The sequence below is a fragment of the Lissotriton vulgaris genome, chromosome 1_2 (genome assembly GCF_964263255.1).
Source record: "Lissotriton vulgaris chromosome 1_2, aLisVul1.2, whole genome shotgun sequence".
In the NCBI taxonomy this organism is placed as follows: Eukaryota; Metazoa; Chordata; class Amphibia; order Caudata; family Salamandridae; genus Lissotriton; species Lissotriton vulgaris.
In genome coordinates, this window is record NC_141686.1 from 268,579,623 (window position 1) to 268,606,400 (window position 26,778).

A 26,778-nucleotide genomic window follows, 5' to 3' on the forward strand; every position below is an offset into this window, starting at 1 on the left:
TAGAAGATTTGGTGAAGTGTTTTATGGCGTGACATGGATAGTTCTCACCACAAGCCCAATAGATCTACTTTCAGAGAGCAAAACTCTATACAACTCACACTGAAGGAGGAGAATATCAGAGTTGCGGCTTTCCTTGGACGGAGACACTTTTCAGGGTTTAGCTACAAACTTGTTGATCACTTCACAGAAGCCTGCAGTGTAAAGTGAGTTAACAACATAAGAGCCCTGCTTCCTAGACAGGAGTAATCGTAAGTCCTGGGAATCCAAGAACATGGAATGGTCAGATCGGGTTATTAAGTGCTTTGGTAGGTGCTGCAGTTATACTGCTTAACAACACAGGGTGTAAAAGGTATTAAAGGGAGGGGGGGGTTGGCTGAACGGACCTGAATCGTTTCGGCTCCGCTACCAGCCTTAAACTCACAGCAAATACAGGTGTACTGAGCTGAATGGCTCTATTAACTGTCCGTAAAGTGTCGGACGGTGTGTGGAGGCCCTGGGCTGGCCTTGATGGCCCAATATCACAGAGAATAGTAGAGAGCCCAGCCTCGGGGCAAGTGGTGAGGCGGTGGTCGGAGCGGTCACCGAGAGCTCACAGGGCTTCTCGTTCACTAGAACCTCTCTTTCCCCCACACAACCCCAGTCTGGCCTCCATGCTGTGGGACTCTGCCCAGACGGACGGTGCGGGAAGCGGACCCGCTGTGAGACCTGCGGGGTAGCGACCAGAGACCCGTCGAGTGGCACCCGGTAGTGGGCCACCTGTTTTGTGACGTCAAAGAGCGGCGATCCCCATTGCCTGTTGTCCTCGACCAATGAGGAGGTGGCGGGGGCAGTAGAAGTGTTGCAGTGACTCCTTGTTACTGTCGATCCGGTCAGAGTGTATGAGGAGCTGGTGTTCAGGAGCTGGAGATAAGACATGCCTCACCTCAATATGGCGCTGCAGGGTGCCAGACGATCAAACTAGGGAGAACAGAGGGAGGCCCCACTGGCTCCCTCATGGAAGCACTATGCTGAGGGACTACTGTAAACCGTAGACCAGTTGGACCTCGAGCATCACCCCCCATTACCCTCCCCCCCCGTGCAACATAAATTGCCAGACAGGATTATGAAGTATACCGGGGAGAAGGCCTTACAGAGATCATAGTCATGAGTTTGGGCCTTCGTTGTGGACTGATGGGGATGCTCTAGGGGTGGAGACCAGCTCATAACTTGCAGATCCCAGACCAATTCTTAGTCCACAATCTATCCAGGCAAATTCAAGATAGGGAGGGGTACGCCCCCCTTGAGGGGGAAAAAGTGTAACGTCTTTGACGCTACTCCCAAGGATCAGGACACCTGTGCAATACCTTGGCTTCCGTTCAGAAGGGGTTCAGAAGGGAGGTGCGTCTGAAAGCAACTTTTAAACAGCAAAGGCATACCACAGGAGGGGTCAACTGCTTGAAGGGGGGCCAAACGGCCTTCTGAATCAACACCCTATCCATACCTGAATTACCATCCTCTATGCCTTCGAAGAAGCAAGAATCCAACTAGGTATCCAGCTATTTCTCCCTAGGAGAATCAAAAGATAAGGCAATAAGTGCTCCAGGCCCAGCCAACATGTCACTCACGAAGGAAGAGTATCTGGCATCCCTCCAAGATTTCAAGAAGGAACTCCGAGAGTAAATTAAAACTGATTTGACCGCGTCCTTAGACTCCCTGCATTCAGACCTGCACAGAAAACTGGTCACTCCACAACAAGATGTGGATTTGGTGGGTGCCAGAGTCTTGGACCTCGAGATCACGTCAATGGACCTGGAACAATGCACCGGTCAAGTGGAGGAAAAGACATGTATGCTGCGCCAACATCTTCAGACGGCGATTCTTAACTGCAAATACCTGGAAAACAGATCAAGATGAGAGAATATATGAATACGAGGCGTGGAGGAGCGAGTTGAGGGCCTGGACTTTGAAACCTCGTTAAAAGATTCGCCTCTAGAAATGAAGATTGACAGAGTTCATAGAGGGGGCCCTCCGCTGAGATGAGATAAGGGACGCAACTGATGTCCTAAGCTGTACACGTTTAAGACTAAGGAAGCCATCTTGTTGGCGGCCAAGAAGGCTGACTGTCACCTTTCAGGGGGCTTCCTGCACCCTCTTCCAGTACATTGCTCTGGCGACACTGCTTAGATGCTAACAATTCTGCCCAATGACTGACAAATTAAATGAAGAACATATCCAATATTGCTGGACATATCCTTTTGAGTTTGCATTTGAGCTCCACAAGTCCCACCATGCCACCAATCCAGAAGAGGCAATGAAGCTACTAGATATGCCACAATCAACAGGGTCCCCATTGGAGGGGACACTGGACTTGTCACATAGCCCATACAACGCAGGTCAATTGCTGGAGCAATGCCGTCCATGGCAGGCCAAAAAGAAACAATAGGAGAGGCCACCCTGCTCTTCCGGGTTTTCAGCCACTAGAACACCCACATGATCTTGAGCGGCTGATTGGCACTTTCCCATTGGCAGATCCAGTGGGGTCTGTCAACTGCAGAACATTCGGAAACTCGCAGATGCCTGTATATCGTTTGACTGATTTGAAAAGCCCCAAAGGTTTAAATGGCACTGCTGTTGCCGCCTACCTAACTCTGTTCCGATGCCTTTGTAAGAACGCTATAATCCTTCTACTCCTTGAGGGAAATCGGTAGCGGTATTAGACCGATTCATCCAACATGTGTTTTTCTCTCTAAGAAAAAAAGTTTTGGGATAAAATGTTTGTGTTTGTTTTTTTAAAATGTATTACTGCAGTGGGTGGTTTGCACTGACGGGCTTCTGATAGGAAGGAATTTGGGAATGGAACTCGTGGGGGGAGGAGGAGGAGAGAACACGTGGGGGGGGGGAAGACAAGACAGGGAGAATGAGGGACACTGCGGTACTGGTTTTTTGCTGTGGAGGAGGGCAGGAGAGCATTGCAGGGAAGCGCAGCAAATCACATCAACCATGGTGATCACTACACTCACAGGGAATATTAAGGGTCTAACACGTGATCGCCTGTTCCGTGCCGATCTTTGGAAAGCAATCAGGGAATAGTTTGAGATTAACCCCTTGCGTGCTTATGACGAGCTCAGCTCGTCATGAGGCACAGTGGAGCTGGGCTCATGACGAGCTGAGCTCGTCATAACAGCCTCGGATGGCAAACGCTGGGCTAATTCCCCGCCTGTGCGGGCGTTCCATGGGAGCGGGCGGTTCATGACGAGCTCAGCTCGTCATGAGCACAGCTCCACTGTGCAGCATGACAAGCTGGCCTCGTCACAAGCACCGCAGCACCGCGCGTGGACCCTTTCCCCCCCAGCACCGCCGGGGAATTAGCCCAGCGTGGAAGAGGTTAATATCCCTCAGGACACATCTCCATCCAATTACTGGGCTGTGTTTAAAGCATGTATTAGGGGTAAATGTAAAGCCCTGCATTCCGCCCATAATAAACAAAGAGCCTCCGAACGGGCGTTACTTGAAACGGAATTATGCCAGCTAGAGCAGGCACACAAGGCAAATCTGACATTAGCTCTCTAGAGGAATGTCACTGCCGCAAGATGTAAACTACATACGATATAACACAGGGCAGTGTTCACTCTTCTCATTCTTCCACAGAACTCCTATTTAGTGGGAAACAAAGTCGGTACACACCTAGCGAGTCAATTACGAACCAGGTCTGAAAAATAATTATATTGGGGATATACACACACAGAAGGAACAGATGGCAGCCTCTGAAACAGAGAAGGCATGAGTCTTCAAACACTTTCATGATGAACTATAGACAGGAGAACAAGTAGCTCCCCAATCCAGACAGAATATTTGAAGAATGTGCAACTCCCACAGGTCACAGAGGCCCAAAACAAAGTGCTGCGAGAACCTATCTCTGAAGACGAGGTGCGCAACGCAATTAACTCTCTAAAACTTCATAAAGCCTCTGGACCAGATGTTCTCACAGCTCTTCATTCTAAAACCTTTAGTGGGGACCTGGTTGCTCATTTGACCCCTCTATTCCGGCAATTTACTACTCAAGGCTCCCTTACTCCATCTATGACTGAGGCTTTGGTAAGAGTTATCAAGAAACCAGGAAAAGATTAAAGCTACTGTAGCTCATCCAGACCCATAGCCTTGCTCAATTTAGACTCGAACATATATACAAAGATCTTAGCTTCCCGTATTGACCGCTTGATGCCGGACTTGATCCACCAAGCTAAATCGGGCTTTATAAAGGGCTCGAAAACTCACGATAATGTGAGACATGTGCGCCACTTCATAGAGAATACCACGAACAATAAATCCCGGCAGTGCTCTGGGACTCGGTGCAGAAAAAGTGTTTGACCGAGTGGACTAGTCCCTCCTCTTCCTAACTTTAACACGTTTTGGCTTCTGTGAAGAATTTGTTGCTATGATTTGAGCTGTAGTAGCCATCTTTCTTGTATGATACCAAATGCTGTAAGATTCTAGGCCATGTTAAGTTGACATAATATTCTCAACACTAAACGCTTATACCTTGGCTTCCGAGAAACAGCTTTAGTAACGCAAGGCTTGCTCAAAAGAGATACGTGACAAAGGAAGATGCTCGCTTAGGCACGAACATTTCAGCACATCTCATTTCGCAACATGTTTCTAGTCATTACTATTATGTTGCAAATATTAACTGGAAAAACACCATACTTATATCTTACATTACAGTGGAAAGTCCCAGAAGCTGCCCACTTGGGTCACGTGGTCAGCAACAGTACATTTCGGACCTTAAATGGTATAGCGCAGCTTAGGCTTTTGCTAATTGGTCAAATGAACTATGCTTAATTTATACTACGTCTGTTATGATGCTACATCTTTTGCGGTTTGGGCCTATAAAAACTGTCAGACACGTCACCTCTTTGGACATTCAGTGACTTTGCTGATGTCTCTGTGCTGCATGTTAATCCACTGTTTGTTAGTCTCCAATAAACCTGGCTATCTTTTGTGCTGACAGAGTTGTATGTGTGGTAATATTTATTATTTATTACTTCAGCTTCTACATTTGGTGTGAGAATGCAGCTCCTTGATCACTGACGACTTCACGAACTGGCTGCTGGACTCCAGCTTCCATCGGAGTTCGGAGACCTGAGGTTCGATAACTTTTGCATTTGTCTTTATCTCCCCTCCTTTGATGCTGGGGAACGGTCTGCCCGTAAGTTGACTTTGTCATATGTCTGGCTCCTGCTTCTTTTTCTCTCTCGCTCAGCACATTTGAATGGTCTCCAGTTCACAGCCCTCCGTCGATCTTCGCTCTCCCTCTCCCTCTCCATTTCCTCTTCTCATGCCGGGGATAGTTTGCTTGTGTCCTGGCGACGTATATATCTTATGTTTCCACAGCTTATGGGATATACCAATGGCTGTAATAACCGCTGTACTTATCACTTTCCTCTGTGCCCTTTTCATGGCTCTCAATTTATTTCTCAGTCGGTCACCATTCGGCTGAGGACTGTATTCCTGTCTAATGTCAGCATTCGCTCCATGGTGCGGATAGACCTTTCTCCTCTTGCTGTGTGTGTGGCTCTTGACCTCTGACATTGCTGCCACTCTCTGCCGTAATTGTCTACAAACACATTTTTGCTCTACATTTTAGTTCCTGGTTCGGATACCCTTCCCAGCTGGCCGGTGACGGTGTCCCTCTGCAAGTTCCCTGCAAGCAGTGACTCCCTGGTGCTAGCCAGCGCCTATCTGACGACGTACCAAGGAGAACGACCTACTGCACCCTCTGTCTTGCTAGCAGAAAGTCCCCGGCCGATTGGGGTGGAGGACCTTCATAGCTACTTCCCACTGACTGAAGCAGAGGTCGGTACGCTTTGCCAGACTCAACACACACCGGTGAGTTTTGATTGGGGATTTTAGATCCTCTAGGTTGGGTTGTAGCAGGTAGCCCCTCGTTTTAGAGCTCTGGCAGTTATGCTCCCCAGGAACAGGTGGTGTCTGTTATAGCACCCCTGTCATTGCACATCCTACTTGTGCTGGAATGATATTGTAGAGGCTGTGGCTGGTTCGGCTCCTCCTCTTGTAGTTGCAACAGTTTCTCAGGGCGCCGGTTCTTAGGGCCCATGAACTCAGATCCGAGTCCAGCTAACTCACCTCAGCGCCGCTGGTCCCGGGTACCCAGTAGACCCGAGGTAGAGAGTATTAGTGAATGGGTACAGCTGCACCCTCTTTCAACTTGGGAGAGGGACGAGACAGGGACGCCCTTATCTCTGCTATTATTCGCTTTGAGCATTGAACCCTTAGGTGCTCAGATCCGGGTTAACTCATCGATTTGGGGTATCACCTTTGGGAGAACAGAGCATAAAATATCATTATTCGGAGAGGATAACCTCTTAACCCTTACTAACCCGGCCTCTTCTCTAGCGACCCTTTCGGCAGAGCTGGGCAAATTCGAAACAATATCAGGCTTTCGCGTCAACACGACTAAATCCTCATTCCTTAATTTAATACTGCCCCCAAGAGATATGTAGTCATTAGTGACAACTTCGCAATTCCAATGGGCAAAGAAGGATATAACCTATTTAGGACATGGGATTAACCCCAAATCTATAAGGCCAATTTCCCTCCACTCCTTCAGAAATTGAAAAGCAGACCTTAGACGATGGTCTCCTCTTTTTACATCATGGCAGGCCGCATTAATGCGGTTAAGATGACTATCTTACCTAGGGTTCTTTATCTTTTTCCAAGTCTGCCATAATTCGACTTTCTCCCGTCTCTCCGCACTCTCATAACTCGCTTAATTTGGCAAAACCCCAGTCCTTCGACTATCGAGAAGGGCTGGCACTCCTACTTGCTTTGAACTCCCAAATAAAAGAAATACAGCACTCCCACATCGAGGCACACACATGGCAAAGCAAGAAAACCCCTGAAAAGGGGTTTCACTCTCATAAAATGAGGCACACCAAAAGACAGCTTTCAGAATAAAGTGTGGGGTTTTATTTGTGCAACACTCTCTAACAGAAAGGTTTTCTCAGATGTAAAATGAAACAATATGCAAACGTATATATATATATATATATATATATATATATATATATAAAATCCAACTTGCCCTCAGCGTGCTTCGTGCACAGACAGGTACGCAGACAGCAACAATAAAATCGCCAGAGTCAGACTTCTTTGTTCGGTTGCTTTTATTTATGCATATTTAGTGGTGCATATCGTCAGACGCGTTTCGGGCACGTCCGTGCCCTTGCTCACTGATGATATATATAGATATACAAGTGAGCAAGGCGGAGGCTGCCGCCGAAACGCGTCTGTGCAGCATGTCGGATAAAAAAAATTTCTTGAGTTAAATTCACGGAGTCAGTGCCTTCCTTCTATCGCATGGGAATCGGATTGGTAAACAATATATATATATATATACACAAGCAATAAAAACACAAGTAAGCAAAGGCAACTGTTAAATACCATAGGATAAAATGCAAGCAGATAATAAAGATAATACTGGACGTCCACTGCAAGAAATGAGAACTGTTAAGTGCAAGTAATCAGACACACGGAATAAACCCTGTCAAAGGAAAGTATAAAAAGATATAAAATATATACACAGAATACATCAGATGATTATAACCACTGGAGACCTGAATATGCACACAGACACACATACACACTTCACAATGCCAATAATCAGATAAAATACCTCACCGGCTGCAATAACTTTATCTTAGCCCACACAAGACTGGGAGATTCACAGCACTGGGGCCAGGAGTACACGCATCCGACCTTCAGGTAAAAATCCTGCTTCCGAGCCAGGAAACCCCAGTTTGATCATATTCTCAATGCACTAGAAGTTTCCGAGAAGACCTCCTCTGCGCCAAGGAAACTTACTTGAGTTGGCCAAACCCCCACATGCATTCCAAAGGCAAAGGAGTTCTCACATATTCTTTTGTGCTCCCACATGTTCCAGCCCCTTATCTTAGTGAAGCTTGCTAAAGTAGAAAACATCTTAAAAAGTGCAGAAAAGAATCTTGAACGTGACTACCCTAAATACCATGAGTAACCTGGGGGCCTGTGTGTGTGTGTGTGCGCAGAGCTCAAGCTAGACAGAGTCAGAATTCAAGGTGGAGTTTAGCTAAAAGAACAAACTTCATAACATTTCCTAATGTACAACATAATGCACATGTGTCCACCTCTGCCTATAAAACTACACTCCGAGACAGAGTTCATTCTACACCTCTCTTATGCCTTGAAACGCACATCCCACATGTTCTGTTCCTGGCAAGGCTGATCCACTCTGTGAAACGCTCCCACTCTGAGGCTACAAGGAGACACGAAATGGAATCTCAATGCAAAAAGCACATGCAGAAAAAATGAGGTCGTACATTCAAGCTAGAGTAACTTAAAACACAGTCAATTAAAACAATGGTAGTCAACGGTTATCACGTGGTCCCAATACATAGGAGTGCCTATAGCACATACACCCTCCCAGATTTTCATTTTTATTATAAAGTGTATCCTTAAGAGCGATTGCCGAGAAGTCTCTCAAAGCATCCAACAACACTGGTTACATATGGACAGGGCCATAGTGGGGAGGGTCATATGGGACGTTCTGTGGAAACCTAATACAGAAAGACCTCCAAATGCTTACCTCAGCACACCCACACAAACTCCCCTGAAAGTATGAGATGAGGTAAATAACCAAGTAAAGTGGACGACCTTTCCCTCCCCTTATCCAGCCATACATTTTAACCCAGTTTTCCCCCATGCATTAGAACAGGGCCCCTTTCACATGTGGAAGGAGGGTGGTTGTCTGAAAATATCAGTTCTCTTTCATAATTGGAACATCCTAAGATTTGAGAATTGCAAAAGAGACTTCCATCTGTTGGACTCTTAATAATACCATAACAATCAGTTGAAACACTGGGTACAACAACCCCAGTACAGAGCAGCAGCCACTAGGTAGTTTACCCCCATAGAACGATTTGTTAAGCAAGGTGGGACTACCAAAGGGTCCATCTCCTTTTTATATTCTCTGTTATTATATACCCTATACACGTCACAACATAAAACAATGTGGGAACAGGTGCCACAGATGGACATGCCAGAGAAATAATGGACACATCTATGGGGAGATATTGCAAAATGTAATCACTCAATAGACATGAGGGAAGCCCATTACAAGGTCACGTATGACTGGTATCTGTACCCCACCAAGCAAAAAAAAAAAATAGATGTTCCCACACACGCCAGACCTCTGTTGGAGGGGGTGCGGTCTCCTAGGAGATTTTAGTCACATATGGTGGGACTGTCCGATCATACGCCCATTTTGGAATTAAATCAAATTAAAAAACATCCTGGATAACTAATCGCGGAGACCCCAAGCTTTGTCTGACTGGGGCTACGCGATGATAGCCTGAAATATCAAACTAAAGGGGTGAGCGATTATGTGGTTATTCGGGCGCAAAACAGATGTTAGCCGCTGTATAGAAGAACAAGCATTTGCAATGCAATAGGTCTCGCATTTATACAAGTTTGAGCTATTGGCATTGTAAATGACAATGCTTTTCATTTAAGTTTTGTTTTTTAAAACATAAATAAAAGGCACTGTCATTTACAATGCTAAGAGCTCAAACTCTCGCAAATGCGAGACCTATTGAATTGCAAATGCTTGTTTATATAGCGGGGTCCCCTTCCCCCTTTCGGTTGAGACCCATTGACTAGCAGCACAGAACGCAAATCCAAGATTGCCTTCTAGTCAAAACATCATCAAGGGTAAAAGCATTTCAACATAATCAGTATTTTCTACAACCCTGAAGAGCACGTTGTGGACTCAATGCTGGTTTGTTACAGAGCCTTCTTTGCAGATCATGTCACCTCCATCTACTCCCCATGATGGTCATGAATACACGTGAGATATTTGGGATTTCTATCCAAGGGTATCTGCTGGTATTTTACAATCAGTAGGAACGACATGTACCATTATTATGTTATCCTATTCCTCTATCATATATCACACAAAATGGAGTTTGGAATTTCTGAACAATTAAGATGGCTGACTGACGTTGGCCCCTAAGTCCGCAGCCCAAGCAAACCGCTACTTTCAGCCTTTAAAGTGCGGTAAACACACAGGACTTTATGGCGATGCCATCACTGTAACCACTGTGCAGTCACATAAGTAGCGCCAGGGCAGGTGTTTGAAGCTGTTTTGGGTGAATCTGTCACAACAGTGTTAATGCTGACTGCCCTAGGGTTTGCTGTACACCGAAGGGCATATTCAACAAGAGGCGATGGGCGGTGGCACAACAGACATAAGGGGACCCTCAGACACATGTATAAGTGATCACACGTGTGTTAGTCTCTATCCGTGCCGTCACAGGCCAACATACAGCGACTGACCTGGAAGAGACAAGCTAGCAGTTGCTATAGGGGTTGTGGTGGGGAGAAGCAGTTAGAAAAAGAAGAGTTCATAGACAAATAAGTCAAAGAAGAGGATACGTAATGTTACTAAGGAAAAATGCTGTCTTAAAGAATTGACATATTGCACACTGAATACTGCACATTAATGCACTTTAGTGCTTGTCTCACATAATTTATATAATTTGTACTGTAGTATTTAGGTCCGATTGGTCTAATGGCTGCCTGTTTTGCACTTTAAATAGTCTTTTGCACAATTGATACAAACTGTACTGTAGTATACTGGTCTAAATGCGCGATTTGCACTTTATTGTATGATTTGCACAATTGTCATAGTAGATGTGGTATATCTGCGCAATTTGCACACCTTAAATGGCCTGTGTTTTAGAGTATAATCTAGTCGCTACTGTTTAATTGGGAGAAAAGATTCAACAATCTAAGCGTGATTTGCACTTCATTGTATGATTTGCACAATTGTCATAGTAGACGTGGTATATTTGCGCAGTCTGCACAACTTAAATGGCATGTGTTTTAGAGTATAATCTAGTCGCTACTGCCTTATTGGGAGAAAAGATTCAATAATCTAAGCGGTCTCTCATCTATGCATTTTGCACAAGTCGCACTTTAGAAATGCATTTTGCACAGGTAGCACAAATTGCACTTTAGACGGGATGTCTTGGGCCTGTGGACAAAACAGGCTATATTTTCCTATTTTTAAATATATCATAATTAGGAATAAACTGTTGATTCGGTCTCTGAATGTTAACGGTTTGAACAATATGCATAAAAGTTGTGCAATAGAGAGCTGGCTAAAAGGTCACCACCATGATGTGATCTTTATACAAGAGACGCACGTTCGAGCTTTAGCAGATGCTAGTAAAATGTTTAAAAATTGGGCGGGTTTCTATTGTTCATCTGTGTCAGGGACAGCTCAGAGAGGCGTGAGCATCTATATAGACAAGCATGTCCAATTTCATGATCAAGCATCACATTCAGATACGAATGGCAGATGGACATTCTTGCATGGGATAATTAAACCACACAAGCCTGATACTTGCTACAATCTATGCACCAATCGTGGATGACCCGCTCCCCATTTTACAGATAAAACAAGCACTGTCAGGTATACCTCGTCAGATCATATGGTGGGGTGGGGGGTGGGGGGGGGGGGTTTAATTTTTTGCTAAACCCTGTGGTTGATTCAACTAAACAAGACTGAAGGCAAAATAAACAACAAGTAGCCACCGCTCTGTTGAGCTGTAAGACAGATTTAGATATTCTTGATAACTGGCGGCTCAATAAAACGTGAGTACTCTTGTTATTCGGCGAAATAGGATTCATCATCAAGGCTAGACTTTTTTCTAATCTCCTATAATCTGGAAGTCAGTAAATATGAGCATATAGTGAATGCCTTCTCAGATCATGCCCTCATACCCTTCGCCACATGAAAACAATAGCACAAGGGAACTTTGATAAAATCAAACTGTTCCTCTGTGTGAGTGGTCTCTAGAGAACAGTAAAGAAAAAACGGTACAATCCCAGCACCTAAGATTCCACCACCCACACAAGAAAGGTCTCAACACGTAAATATAAAACTTTAGAGTGCCGAAAGACTTCTGCGCATGGTTTAACAGGATCCAGCCAGGACCAAAAATTAAGGGGCTGAAGATCAATGATGTCCAATTGTAGTGAAGATTTGCTGGGGTGGGCGTATCCACTCAAATGTGGCACAGGTACTCTTTGGTCAAGGGAAATACCCTTTAACTAGTAGAGGCCTTCAGCCATCAAAAATGCCATCTTTGTCTTGGTGACAGGGTGACTTGCCAGATGTCACTGATTTTGATCCAGTCTGGCATACTGTGCAAAAAAAGTATTCATGCATGGCTTGGAATAGGGAGGGCTGGTGTGCCCAGTTTGTTTGCCAATTGAGCAAAGTAATTTTCCTCCAGTGAACTCAGCAATCAGACAAGTTCCCCATCTTGGAAGATGATCCGGTGTCAAGGGAAACCCAAAACAACTTTAGTGAGCGAGAGTGGCTACTGCTCCCCAAACCATGCTATGTGGAGAATGGCAGAGGCTACGCTGCATTAGGAGTCCAAGAACACAGGCCTTTTTTAACTGCACTCTTTTGTAGAATGCCTCCAGGCTCTCACGTTGAAGGATGTTCCAGGTTCGGAAATTGTGGTACGTTGCCTGGCCTGTGTGGGTTGTGTGCAAAAAAAGGGCTTAGGTGGAGGGATAATGGTGTGTTTGTGAATGTGAGCAGAGGGTTGCTGGGGTGTGTGTGTGTGTGTGTGCGCGCGCATGTGTCTTTATTAGTATTACACTATTTATATTTACACTTTAGCAAAATAATCTCTTACAAGAAATTATATATACATAATTGCATTGAAGATCATTCTCCGACAAATCACAATTCATAAATATAACTTGTTGCTATTTGGACCCGTGAATGTGCTGCACAAGGTAGCATCTTTCCATCATGCAGGTTGGCTTTGTCCCCAATAGACGAGGCAGCGTGTACATACTCGCTCTCAAAACTCAATCCTGAAAGTTGTTTATATGTTGGGTGAGGGTACCTTCAACTCCCAAGAGTAAACATGTGGAAAGAAAAACTCCACACACAATCCCATTATGAGACCAAACAGCCATAGCAGGAAGAGGTTAGTTAAAGGGACAGCTTTGCTAGTTTAACTCTTAAGAATGTGAAAGAATATGCCATCCTTGGAATCTTAGTTTTGGAACAGGAGTATCATCAACATTTAAACCAGAGCACAGAAAGACTATCAGTTTAGACGGATACTCTGGTCATGGCGTCACAATGAGCTGCACTGACTGCCAACGCTCTGCATTCCTACATAATGAAGCCTTAAGGATGCAGTGTGCATTAGCAACACTGACAGCTTTGTTTTTTGTTCAGGAGAATTAAAATAGGACTTTCACAGGCAAAGGGTTTTTAGTACCAAAATATGATTTCATCAGATGCAATACTAGAATAAACAGAAAATGAGGTCTCACAGTAAAATTTTAATTATATATCTCTAAATTTAACCCCTTGTATGCTGGTGACGAACCCCAGCCGTCACGCTCCGCGGTGCTCGTGTGCTGATGACGGCTGGGGTTTGTCACGGCCCCGCCCTGTTTGTTTGTTTACCGCACAGCGGCGGAAACGGGCCAGCAGCGAAGGGGTTAAAAAGATATTTCAGGAAGGAACATACACATAATTTGTTTTAAACAATATTCGCAGCAGAACACGGGTATTTAGAAGTTTTTCCAAGTAACAGATAGGGAATAAAATCGGTTTTATGCCACCACAATAGACAGTAAACAAAAAAAGTAATAAGGCTTACGAAAAAGTCAGGAAAACAAAGTACTATACATCACCTCATGCATTGCATTTCATACACTATGTATTGTTTTAAGTCTGCAGTAGACACTACCTGTGCTAGACCAGAGTAACAGACTGCTCGCCCTTTTCACAGCGATCCCTTCTTAACCCCACAGCACATACCACCGGTGCTGGACCAGAGTCATGGATTGGTCGCCCTTTTCACTGTGATCCTGCCATATGTAGCATAATGCAGGACCCTGCACAGGCTCTAAAGCTGAGAAAGCCCAATTGCCTGTCTGGTCTGGCATCTTATTCTCAACTCTCAGCTGGTTCTCCTATCAAGTTCCAATACATATATGCATCACCTTCAAACGCTTGAAACACACAGCAGCCTGTATAGTCAGAGAACAAACAGACCGTAATACCATGGCTGCCAAGAGACCCCATGTCATGTGAGACACGAACCCCTTCACATTTTAGCCAACAGTACTTCACATGCTCAGATTTTTTAGCCCATACTCACAAATGGAAAAGTGAAACTAAAAGTCCCAGCAATGCTAAAAGACAAAATGTCAGGACTGGCCGATTGTGCCAGTCATGACATATGACCACTTAGTAGGCAAGTACTATGTACACCGCAGTCAAGCATGTTCTTGCAAATATGATGAAGTACACAAACACAAAGTGAGCAGATCTTGGCGGTGAACCTGCATGATATGTGCCTCTGCTTCTGGAACTTAACCCAACACCCCATCAGATTCACATCTGACCTGAATACATTCCACAAGTACTCAAAATCGCATCCTTTCAGTTATAAACCTAAACCACCTCCACCACTGCGGTAGGGCAACAAGTTATCATGTGTATTTTGTCCTTGGGACAAGTAGCATGGTTTTTGCAAAACCTTGAGCAAGAGAGAGAACTTTAATAAACACAAAAGGTCACGGTCAACGCCAGACCAAATTAGGGGCACAACTATTAAAGATAGTCACAAAAGTGAACCCATGGTATCTGTCCTTGTATTAAGTGCAGCTATACGGCTTTCGTGAATTCCCAAGAACTTACAGAAGTACGACAAGAAATAGTACTCCTAAAATGCATGAGCAAATATGCATGTGTAGATTTGCTTATGCAAAAATATGAGCGTTTGCAAGTTTACGTTTTACTTTTTGTTGAAAACACCTAAAACATGCAAGTTAGTAGGTTTGTACAGGCTCAAAAGGGCATTCTAAGCCTGGAACTATTGCTTACCACTACCTTCAGCCCCAGTATGTAGATCTGCGGAAACATGGCAACGTAAGGGGATTACAAGTATTCAAACACTACCATGGTATGAGCCCTGGCATAATCAAAGAGGCTGTATCAGAGCTCTTATAATGAGATTGCTACCAATCTTTGTCGCTGCACTACATGGCACCAAAGGTGCAAGTGGATTTTGTTACAGGACAACCTGCCCCATGGAGAAGTAGATATTTTATTAAATTCCACACCCCTGGAATCATCCCATGAGCTCACTTACGCTCCCATGCCTAACCTCATGCTGCTTCATTGATGCCTAAGTGACTCTTATTGGTCACGGATATAGAGCAATGAACACATTCAAATGATGTACAGCATTATATGAAAGCTAAACGTAAAAAACAATTTGGTACACAAAGGCCTTCTTACAAGTAAATACAGATTGCTGTAACTCCTTGCTGTAATCCCTGCACAGAACCCCTTCTTCCAGCTGCTAAAATTCTATTCACCAATTCACTGGATTGGAGTAGGACATATTAATTTACCATCTTGTTGGATTCTGGGAGCATATCCCTTTGTGTATTGCTTTGCTGAAAGATGTTCAAAGGTCACTTTCCTCCCACCTAGCAACACTACCTATGTTAAACTTTTTTTAATCCAGACCTACTCAAATAGAAGAGTTAGAGGAACATCCCTCTTTCGTAGTTCTTACTTGTCACTGTTGGCGATGCGTCTGAACTCCCGTAAGCTCATTGGCTTCTTCTGTATGTTGTACTGTGTAAAAAGGCCAGACTGGCCAGTAACCAACTGCTGGATGGGTGCCGGAATCACCAGGTCATCAATGTCATCATAGGAGAGTCGAGGCTTCCACTCCTTGGGAGGAACCACCTAAATTTCAACAAATTCCAGGTTAGTTAGAAAATGCAAGTGGTGTGGTGTCTGACCTGGTAACAGCTGGACACAGCACTACCAGATATGCTATACAAAGCTTACTTCACAGGTTTTGCTTAAAACCACAGGAAGATGAAGGGAAGTCAGAGGGAAACACCTAGGTCCTTGTGAGCTTCCTTGGGGAGACACCACCATTCAACACTGAAAAATCTAAGACAAACGCCTGCTCCAAACAGTGTAGAAAAACACCACAAACAATAGGACAGATTTAGCTTCCACCCGTGCAAATCAAGATTCACTGATGGAAATATCGTTAGAGGTAAAGTATGGAGAGGAGGATAACAGTGTAATTTCCCCAGCACAAGCCTCACTTCTATACCGCACATGAGCTCTCAATGCCATCCAGGAAACTTGCTACTGCTGCTTGCAATCATATGATGTCTTTCTGGAGTGGCGGGAGGAGAATTCTTCCCTCACAGTGTCATCGATTATATTCGGTACACATGATCCCCTCGAACAGGACACCTGCCCTGTGAATAATATCGGCAACCTTGGAAATTCTTTGACTTTAGATGGGATAGGTCAACTCAATATGTTAATTTAGTTGATTTTTATCCCACCCAATTACTATAAAAACGAATTAGTCTAAATACCAGACCATCTACCAGCACATCGCTAACTTTCCTCAACCCTGTAATTCCACACTAGAATGTACTCAGAACATAAACAACGTTTTCTTATGGTTTAGAAAACAGGGAGATAACTCAAAATCAAACAGGGCGAAAACCCATCCTTCACTATCACGGTCTCTGGATGCCTGGCTCGCCTAGCGTCAACCAGCCCCGTGCCACTTCTTATTCCCACAAGACATTACTAGAGCACCCTGTAAACTTCCACAAACCTACCAGACACCTCCACTCAGACGACTCCTACTCATGCAAACACCCTACGTACGCAGAAACAGATCCTGCAGTTGTGCTTTCTCGCTCCTCGAGCCTGGAACGACCTGCCCCTGCACATTGGAGGCACCTCCTCAGTTCTTTAACTCCGCAAAAACTAAAGCCCTAGCTCTTTACCCAGCCCGACCCTGGCTCGGTCTATACTGCTTCAGCATCTGTGCTAGGTTACCCTCCTGGGTAAGCTGTGTGTTATATAAAGTAACATAACATAAATCTCTGCTGCATTTTTCTTTCTAAGCTTTTATTACTTATTTGAGGCTCCCCCCTCCCTCCCATTCTCAGAGCTGATGTGAAGGACATGTCGCCATGACTGCCATCCAGCACAATTCATCTGTTCCCTTGACAGATTTCGTCTTACAGCTTAAACTAAAAATGGGTAGAAATTACAATCCCCACTCCCACTGTCGTATTTGTGCTAAAAGAGAAATATTACTTTGAGAATAATTTATGGATAATTTGCGTGTCCACTGGAGTTAATGCAAGGGTATACAGTGCTGTTTGAAAGCAGAACTATGTTCACCTGAAAGAAAGTGCCCAAGTAAACACCAAACCAGAGTGGGAATGGGAATTTGCCCTTCCCACCCCTCAATTCAAGTCTATGAACTGATTGGTGGAGACGTAGAGACAGTTTCACTCTCTGCTACAGTGAAGAGGCTCTCCTGTGTAACAGTCCATGAGTACGCCTTAAATAGGGTCCTTTCCTCATCTTTCGGTGTATAAGCAAGGGTGGGGTTGGAGGCTGGAGGAGATAGTGGGGTAATCTTCAGGGTTATCCATAAAAATGTAACTTCTGTTTACTTATTGGGCCCTAATATTTTGATATCAAGATGTAGCGTTCTCTCTGGAATCCTTTCAAAGCACTAATATAGAAGAAGGGCAAATAAGATTGGAGATATAAATGGACTGCCATAGCACTGCCCATGCAATGGACTCGCGCCTGGTTAGGAAGAAACTGGTAGCTTTGTTCTTCGAGGTTAAATCCCAAGCTAAAGTTTACTCACAGTCAGAGTTCTAGTATGCTCGGCCCGATAGTCGAACCCTGGGTTTTAGGTTGCAACACTTTTCTTAATGAGGTATTGCTATTGGTAAATAAATGCATATGGCTCGAAAAATTCACTTGCCCACTCACTATGGAGAGCAAGATTTATTCAGGACGTGCTATTTGTGGGGCATACTTGCCCATTCTGGAGAGCTGACAACAGGTGTTCTGCTTGCTCGCAAAGTCGATGAGCTGTAAATATGCCTTTAAATCTGGTATCTTGTCACATTTGCTCGACTTTCAGAGACAGATCAAAAGTCAGTTTGTCTTCCTACATTTACTTTTCTTTCTCGACTGAAGTTAGAGGATTTTGTAAAGTGAACTGTCATTGTCCGATGTCAGACAATCGTGCTGTGCAAAGCATGTGAAATAAAAGGCTGTAAGCTTTCAGGCTTTTTTCTAACACAACGCTTAAATAGCTAATAAGTGAACTGTTTAAACTTTTTAAAAATATTTCACTAGTTATGAAGACACATTTTAAATATTTTTTGCTGAAACTCAATTTCCAAACATTGTTTTTACACTATATATTTTTATCAGGAAAACTACATGTTAGTGGGAAAGCTGAGGCCATTTCAATAGAAAATGTGCTATCTGCAAATGACAGTGCCCTACCACATCATGCTTTAGTAATAGGTTTATGAAAAGTGAGTTCTTAAAGATGAACTGGGAAATATTCCTGCTCCTGCCCAGAAGACAATGCTATTAGTGAACTAGGAGGCAAGCCAGAGATCAAGTGTACCCTATAAGTGGGCTCGATTTCAAATTATACATGTGGCAAACATTTAGTCAAGTAAATAGTGTTTTTTTGTACAGTAAAAATAGTGAACTTGCATTTTTGAAGGTGCTCTCATGTGATAATGAAGAAAAAGGTGGCTCCATAAGACAATATATTTGCCTAGGATCACACAATTTAGGACCATTTCTCAGGTCAAGTATATTGCAGTTAGGACTACTAGATTATTCAAATTACTGGGTCTAGTACAATTTTTATGTTTTTTCGAGCCCTGTCATATCATTGTTACAAGGAACTGTAGTTGTGAACCTGATGGACAAAGGCGAGTTCATATATTGGCCCAGACTAATATCCAACCTTCAACATGCAACAACCACATGCTTTGACAGGCAGTTTCACAACCACAGACAGGAACACCCCAATGACTACATGGTTTTTATGTGTTGCCAATAAAAACAACTTGAGGATATTTGCTCTGACGGATAGGTTTCACGAAACCTGTTGTGACAATTCTTTCCACCCCAAAAAAGATTTACTCCAGGCTGTCAAAACCAACCCGACGATAGGGTTTCTTGGCAAATAAAATGCCACTAATGCTGCACTCGTTTGTTTGCTTCTTATTCAATGGCATGCCATTTTCTTTTTGTGCTTGTAGCCTCCCACTGACGCCCCACAATCCTACGGAGAATAGCCTCTTTGCCATCCTTTTGATGGGCTTACTTGTCTCCTTCCACTGCTAATTTTATAGAACTACTTTCTTCTTTTTGGTTAAGCACCCCATCCATGTGTTTCCGGCTTTCTCCCTCATGTGCTTTGCCCTGCCAAATATCCGCCCCAGTCCCCTTGTTGCTCTCTTTCTTGTGTGATGCTTGCTCTTGTGTGCTAACCCCACTGAACTTCCATGCCCTTCCATCGTATTAGTGTCTCTACACCTCAGTGTTGCTCTCTCCCCCCTTGTATGCTGTGAATGTAGGTGAGAGAGAATTTGTTAATGTATTTTAAACACACACATACAAGCTCCCATTTAGCACAGGACAGTCTTTTTTTTTTAATTGTAAAGTTACTACAATCATGGCAGAAATCATTTGGCTAATACCCTACCCAAGGGTATTCTAAACACTCATCTGTGATTTCCTTTATGAAATCTGATGCTTCAATGACACAAATTTATGAATCTGACTTCCCAGTGCTACAGACGGGCACAGATTTGCTTTGCTAATGCTGGGTCTACTTACCTTTGCGAGCCCTCCTCGATGGGCTCCTTGTGACTCAATGTAAGCAATATAGCGACTGAAGTTACGGAATTCGTCCATAGTGGGATAGAAGGTCATAATCCGCGAGCCGGGGTTTTGATTCTCTGGATCACTCGCCATTTTTGCGATGGAAGATTTCTCACGTTATGGACGCCTAGAAGATAAAACATGGCACACATTGTTTTACTACCTTGCCAATAAAAGACATCACACAGTTTTCTTTTCTATCCAGCTCTACTTGCAGTGTTGAGCACATAAATATCACCTGATAAGCACCAGTTGAGGACAATTAATTTTCTTCAGCTGCCACTAGCTCAACATCGATCCACCTGACCTATGTCCGCCAACTTGATTATGTCTAGAATAGCCTCTGCAGCAGTACATAGGCTCTTGACCCTATTGGTAATTCTTCCTTTCTGCATGGTTATCATTGAGAGACCAACGGTATTTAACTACTCCAAACCTAAACTAAAGTGTCAACTAGTATTGTGCGACAACTCATTCAGAGGGGGGGCGGAGGGGTTGAGGGGCTACTGGATCCCAATTGTGGAAGTTGACATGGTTTGCCACTTGTGTCCGTCCTACTACGGCTCTGCAAACTGGGCCAAGTACAACCCATTGCTCACATAGCTTTCAAGGAAGCAAAGGTAAGCAGTTTTAGATTTCTCAGGAAGATAAAGTGGGGGCAAGGAATCAAACTCAACAATCAACCAACACTTTAACTGAAGTGTCCAGCCCTTAGCTTTGAGTATAAACACGTACTTTAATTACACAACAGAACTAAATACTACATAATCCAATTCTGCTCAAGAACACCGAGTTGAATCCCCTGTTGCGTTCTTCAGTTTGCACTACACACTACCGCCTTAACATCTTCTCCCCCACCGATGATACGTGGGCACTATATCATCAGGCGGCAGAGGCATGAATTAGCCACAGGGGCAGATTAGAACTGTTATAACTAGGGGGCGGAGCTTGCCGGCTCAACATGATAGCCACGCGCTAGCTGAGCTACGCTACGCCATAGCACTATCCTGCACTATCGTGGCAGTTCTTGCAGCCTAATCGGCCCAAATTCGGGTGCCTGGAGAGTCGGAAGTACCCCGGAATTGAACAGCGCTAATAAAGCCTGGCTACGCGGCGAGACAGCTGTGATACTCCGGCAATTGCTCATTGGGCCCACGCCCCCCTCTGGGTGCTCCCCCGTGCCAGATTATTGCCAAATTCCTAAACTATAGGGATAGAGAGATGCGGCCCTGAAAAAAGCCATAGACTTAGGGACATTGCAGTATGAGGGCTCCACAATATCGCTGTTCCCCGACTTTACAGCTAAAGTTCAAGAGGGGCGAAGACAGTTAGCCCCATTAAAGCGTGCACTACGTGCCCAAGAACTAGCCTACGCTATGCTCTTCCCAGCGCGGCTGCGAGTGACGATGAATGGCGTTTCAAAGATTTTTCTGGATCCCAAGTCCCTGCAAAAAGCACTTAAGGACTACACCAAAGTGCAACAACGTAGAACTGCTTAGGAACAGCTGCAGGGGGCTGAGGGGGGCACCATGGATGAAAACAACTAGATATGCATTGTATCCTCTGCTATCAGTAGGACATATATATATGTTATGGGGACGGGGAAGTGGAGGAATATTGATATTTCTGCAGGTGCTCGGGCATGTGGAAGCGCGATAATTAAATTGAGTTACAAATTGAAGCGATCCTATCTGTAGTCGCAGGGTGGAGTGTTCCCTATATGCGAGTACTATATGTCAGTCTTTATGAGTTGGTGCTTTGCGATTGTACATCCAAGAAGGGGTGCATATAGTAGACAGGGTTGAATAGGCACTGGTGTCTGATTATTTATTGGATCCGCAGCTTCATTGGGGGCTCGGGCGTGACAGCCCCAGGGGGAGACTGTCAATTTATATGTAAAAAGGGAAAATTGTAGCGCTACACGAGGGAAGCTGTGGCTTCGATACGGCAACAGTCATTGCTTACGAAGAGCGACAGATATTGGTTGAGTGGTGGTTAGGGCTTCTGGCTCTTGGGCAGCCTGTGAGTGACTGATTCACTAAGATGTGAGATGCAACCTGACATAATGGTATTGAAATGGCTGTTTATTACTCTTGGCGGTTGCTGACAGTGCGCTGAGGAAACATCTGCCCCGTGTGTGCGCACCACCTGATGGCACTATGGCATACTCATTTGAGTTATGGGGGGTTGGGCTAATCGTTTGTGTCAAGTTGGGGTTGACGCAACGTGGGTGGGGGTTGTTTGTAGGGAACCTTTTTTTGAGCCACAGTAAAAGTAATGATCATAAGGTACATTTCAGTTACTCTAAGCAGACGGTTGGGTTGGACAGTGTAAGACCGATTTTGTTACTTATAGCTCCCCGTATTTCTCTAAGATGATCCAGCAGGAAGGTCAGTACTCCTATTCTTAACATGGAATGTCTGGGCCTTAATAACCATCGTAAGGTGTGGAATGTTATTGCTCATCTTAAACGGAATTCTGTAGACATTGCCCTACTACAAGAAACTCATTTGCCTATGGATAGCACAATGTTAACGCAGAGTGCGCTGCAGGGCTCGTCCCATGCCTCGAGGTTTACTTCCCACACCAGAGGGGTGCTCACATGGGTTAACCCAAAGTCAGAACTTAAAATAGGCCTGTGTGTGGCTGATGTAGAGGGGCGGTTCACCATTTCCAGGTGCAGGGGTAGGGCCTAGAATTACTAGTAATTAAGGTGAATGGGCCTAATTATGATAACCCTCACTTTTTCCAATCCCTTTTCACATCCCCTGGTGTCGATGCAGCACTACCGCTGTTAGTGAGAGGAGATTTTAATTGCCTCTTAGACCAATGCTGGACAGCTCCGGGGGCCCAGAGCGTCGCACCTCGGTTTCAGCAAAACTCAATGCGGACACAATACGGCTAGATATGGTGGATATCTGGAGGACACGGTTCCCGTGGCAAGGGGGCTATACACACTATTCCGCTCCACACGAGAATAGACTACTGGTTATTGTCGCGCGACATGTGGTCGGAGACTGTAAGGTTCACCCACGAACCCTGTCAGATCATGCTCCCATACTCTTGGTCCTGCGCAGTCCACAGAGGTAGCCCGCCCCGTTCACTTGGAGGTTTACCCGATGCTCGCTACTTGACACCGCTTTCAAAGCTAGGATGGCCGAGGCAAACAAAGACTTTTTTGCAAATAATATAGGATCGGTTTCGCAATGCTCCACAGTTTGGGAAACATTTAAGGTATATTTATTAGAGGCATTGCTATATCTAATCACTCTGGGGTGCGTCTCGCTATTAGGAGCAGGCTAGAATACCTGGAGAAACGTCTGTCTGAGTTGGAGACAGTATTGCGTTGAGATGGAGCGGTGGAAGGAAATGACGAATTGCAAAAACCGCTCGCGGAATATCAGGAGGCAGCCGATAGCGAAGTTAAACATATAGGGAAATATGCGGTTGCTAGAAGCTACGGGGAAAGAAAACGACTGAGAGCCACACTCGCGGCGCTACTGAGGCACAGGAGAGAGGCATCTACGATTACAGCAATCAGGTCGGAGGAAGGAGAGATGTTGGTAGATCCTGAAAGTATAGCCAACCAATTTAGGCAGTACTACGAATCCTTTTATCGCTCCCGCTCCCAAACAGAGGATAGTACGTTCCGTGACTATTTAGAGCACATAAAATTACCCTGGCTCACGAATAAACAAGAGTACCTGATGAGGCCGCTAGAGGCGGGAGATACACGAGGCCTTACTCCATATGCGATAAGGAAGTGCCCCAGGGCAAGACTGTTTAATAGTGGCCGTCTACAAAGAATTTAAAGATGGTTCTTTAAATTGGTTCCTCATCTAGTAACGCTGTTCGAAGAGCTCTATGAATCACGGGGAACTGAGCTCGTCAATGAGAGAAGCCATGATAGTCACTATGCTTAAGCCCAGTAAGCTCCCAGACGAGTGCTCCTCGTTACGCCCGTTATTACTCAATGTAGATACCAAAATATACGCCAAGATTCTAGCCAATCGTCTTGCTCCCTTAGTACCGAGTCTCGCCAGCACAAAACAGGCAGGGTTTGTCCCGGGTCGTAATCTAACTTACTACTTGCGCACCTTCTTCGGCACACTCCAACATGTAAACCCAGAGGTCAAAGCAACTGCAGTATTTCTAGACGCAGAGAAAGAGTTTGATTCGGTAGAATGGCCATTTATGCGAGCAGTATTGGAAAGAATAGGGGTGGGTAGAGTATTTCTGAAATTGGTTGCAGTACTGTCCAATTCGCCCACTGCCAGAATACACATGGGAGATATGGTTACCGCCCCAGTAAAAATCTCTAGGGGCACTAGGCAAGGTTACCTACTGTCACCTCTTCTATACGCTGCAGTAGCATAACCCCTTGCATGTGCTCTCGGGGAATGCCATGGCTTTCGAGGGCTCTGGTTTCATGCCTATAACTTAATGGTGTCATCATATGCGGACAACACTTTGCTTTACATTCGGAACCCGGAGGTAAACTTATCTGTGGTACTTAGGGAAGTTGTTCAATTTGGTGAACTTTCAGGCTTAAAAATTAACTGGACCAAGTCCATAATCTTCCAGCATCCACCACTTCTTTTGAGCTAGACTTCCCTTTAACTTGGACCATGGAACCGGTCCGCTATCTGGGCAAACAAATTCATACGGACCCAGAGATATTTTTTAAGAAAAACTATGGGAGGGCAGTCACTGAACCGATTGCCTATTTCGCTCCAGGGGCGGATATCGATGATGAAAATGGTGATTCTCACAAGGTTTCTATTCTTATTTTTAAATATTCCCATGGTCCTCCCTGTACACTTTTTTAAACTATCACCTCCATACTGACTAAACTGGCATGGGCGGGAAAGCAGCCGAGAGCGCAGTGGAAGGTTCTCATCCTACCTTACTATCTCAGAGGACTGGGAGCCCCAGATATGGACTTGTACTACAGAGTAGCACAAAGCTCACATGCGTTTAATTGGTTACACCAGACTTTAGACCCTCAGCACTTGCACATTGAATAGGTTGCGATTGCCCCTTCTGACCTCCCCATTAGCCTATTTCGGACCCCAGATCATCGTACGGGAATCCTGGACTCCATAAACTCCACAGTTCATGCATGGCATGACCTGGTAAAAAGACAGGCCAGTAACATATACTCCCCAATTGTTCCGCTAGAGTGGTGCGATTGGCTCCCTATGAGTAAAGATTGCGTGGTGCTCAAAGCATTGCAGACGATAAGTGTAAATAGAGGGGCGACCTCTTCCTGGAGGGTAAGCTTGTACATGGGCTGATGTAGTAACAGAGGGTACTGCGGTCACCCTATTAGTGCAATTTCAGTACCATAGGGTGAGACACGCGCTGCGTGAGATACTAGGCAAAGACACGACGGAGCCTCCTGAGGTGACCCTGCTCACAATCATATTGAAAGCAGAAACACCCTGCAAACTAGTGTCCAATATTTATGGGGTTGCACAGGCCTATCGTAATAAATATTATACAAAGTCTAGATTGGAGTGGCAAAAGGATCTGGATAGGGACATAGATTATGACACTTGGAGGTACAGTTGTGAGGCGACCCGCCGGGTCTCCTTAAACGGCCGACATCGGCTAATCCATTTTAAATGTTTACAGAGAGTCTATTACATGCCAGAGCGGCTCTTTCGGTACGGGCTACGTGAGATGGCTGAGTGTGAGAGGTGCAGGGTTTGTACTGCGGACTTCCTAAATGTACCCTGGCTATGCCCAACAATTGCAAAGTTCTGGGAAAAGGTATTTAAGACACTGAGCGACATTACTGAGGTGACAATGCTCCCTGATCCGTTAATCGCCCTGCTGTGCTACACTACGAAAATAAAGAAGGGAATTCGTAGATTGGTTGAAATGGGAATGTTAACTGAAAAGCGAAGAGTAGCAATGTGTTGGGCGAGAGGCCCTCCACCCACAATGCAGGAGTGGTCACGAGACATGTTGTACTGTAACACACAAACGGAACTGTAAAGCAAGGTACTTCACCCTCGAAGTCGTTCCAAGAACTTCTGGGGATTGTATCAAACATCTCGCTGGAAAGGCTCTCCCAGCCGCAGACTCGCTCCCGGTTACGGTGAACATCTCAATGTAATTGTAAATGCTATTATCCAACATGTCACTGGTATAAGAGACCAACCGGTGTAACTAACCTGGCAACTGAATTGTAGTACGAGAGATATGGAATTGTGCCTGTTGTGTACGCTGAAAATCATCACTGTGGCTCCTGTTTGATAGTAAATGGTTTGCATTATTTTTTTTACTGTATACACTCAAGTGTATGCTTCAAGTATGCATATTATGCAAATGGTTTATCCCTGTTGTCTAACTGTAGAAGCAAGTCATGTCTTTATTTAACTGTATAACCTAATAAATACAACAATAACAGCAAAATAAATAAAATATGGGGCTTAGAAGAACAACCACTCGATCTTACTCTTGGGTTAATTTGGGTAGAAAGTCTTGAGTTCCATTTACTCGCCTTCCCTCTGAGCCTGTGGGAAAACTTGTGATGGCTGTGCCCAGTCCTTGTAGGTCAGGTGGTGCCCATGTTTGCTATAGCTGCTCCATGATGTCAACATCATTGGGTGGATGCAGTTTAGATCCTGATGTTGTGTCCGGCCTTAACAGCAGAGGCAGTCCACAGTGGCGTTGTGCAAGTACACTTCACAGGCCAGATGGGCTTACCTCAGAAATAAGCAGGTGTGCCATCCCTTCATGATCCACGCAATGTTCAACTGGATCGAAACGCCGTCAACAACATATAACACCTTATGCATTACTTGTAATATTATCATTGATCATGTAAAGGCGTTTCTTGCGATTTGTTTATTGAATTGAGGATTTTCCCTATAACAAACCGTGAGCGTTGCCTGAGCTCCCTAAAT

General features: G+C 44.7%; 1 protein-coding gene across 2 annotated transcripts in view; it reads right to left on the reverse strand.

Annotated features, from left to right (window-relative positions):
• KDM4A (lysine demethylase 4A) overlaps positions 1–26,778 on the reverse strand; it is a 500,020-nt gene that overhangs the window by 454,817 nt on the left and 18,425 nt on the right. For both annotated transcript variants that reach the window (XM_086953195.1, XM_086953196.1), the window contains exons 2-3: positions 19,817–19,988; positions 15,669–15,844 (exon numbers count right to left, since the gene is read on the reverse strand). In XM_086953195.1, the coding sequence (XP_086809321.1) occupies positions 15,669–15,844; positions 19,817–19,954 (314 nt within the window). In that variant the 5' untranslated portion in view covers positions 19,955–19,988. The remainder of the gene's footprint in view (positions 1–15,668; positions 15,845–19,816; positions 19,989–26,778) is intronic.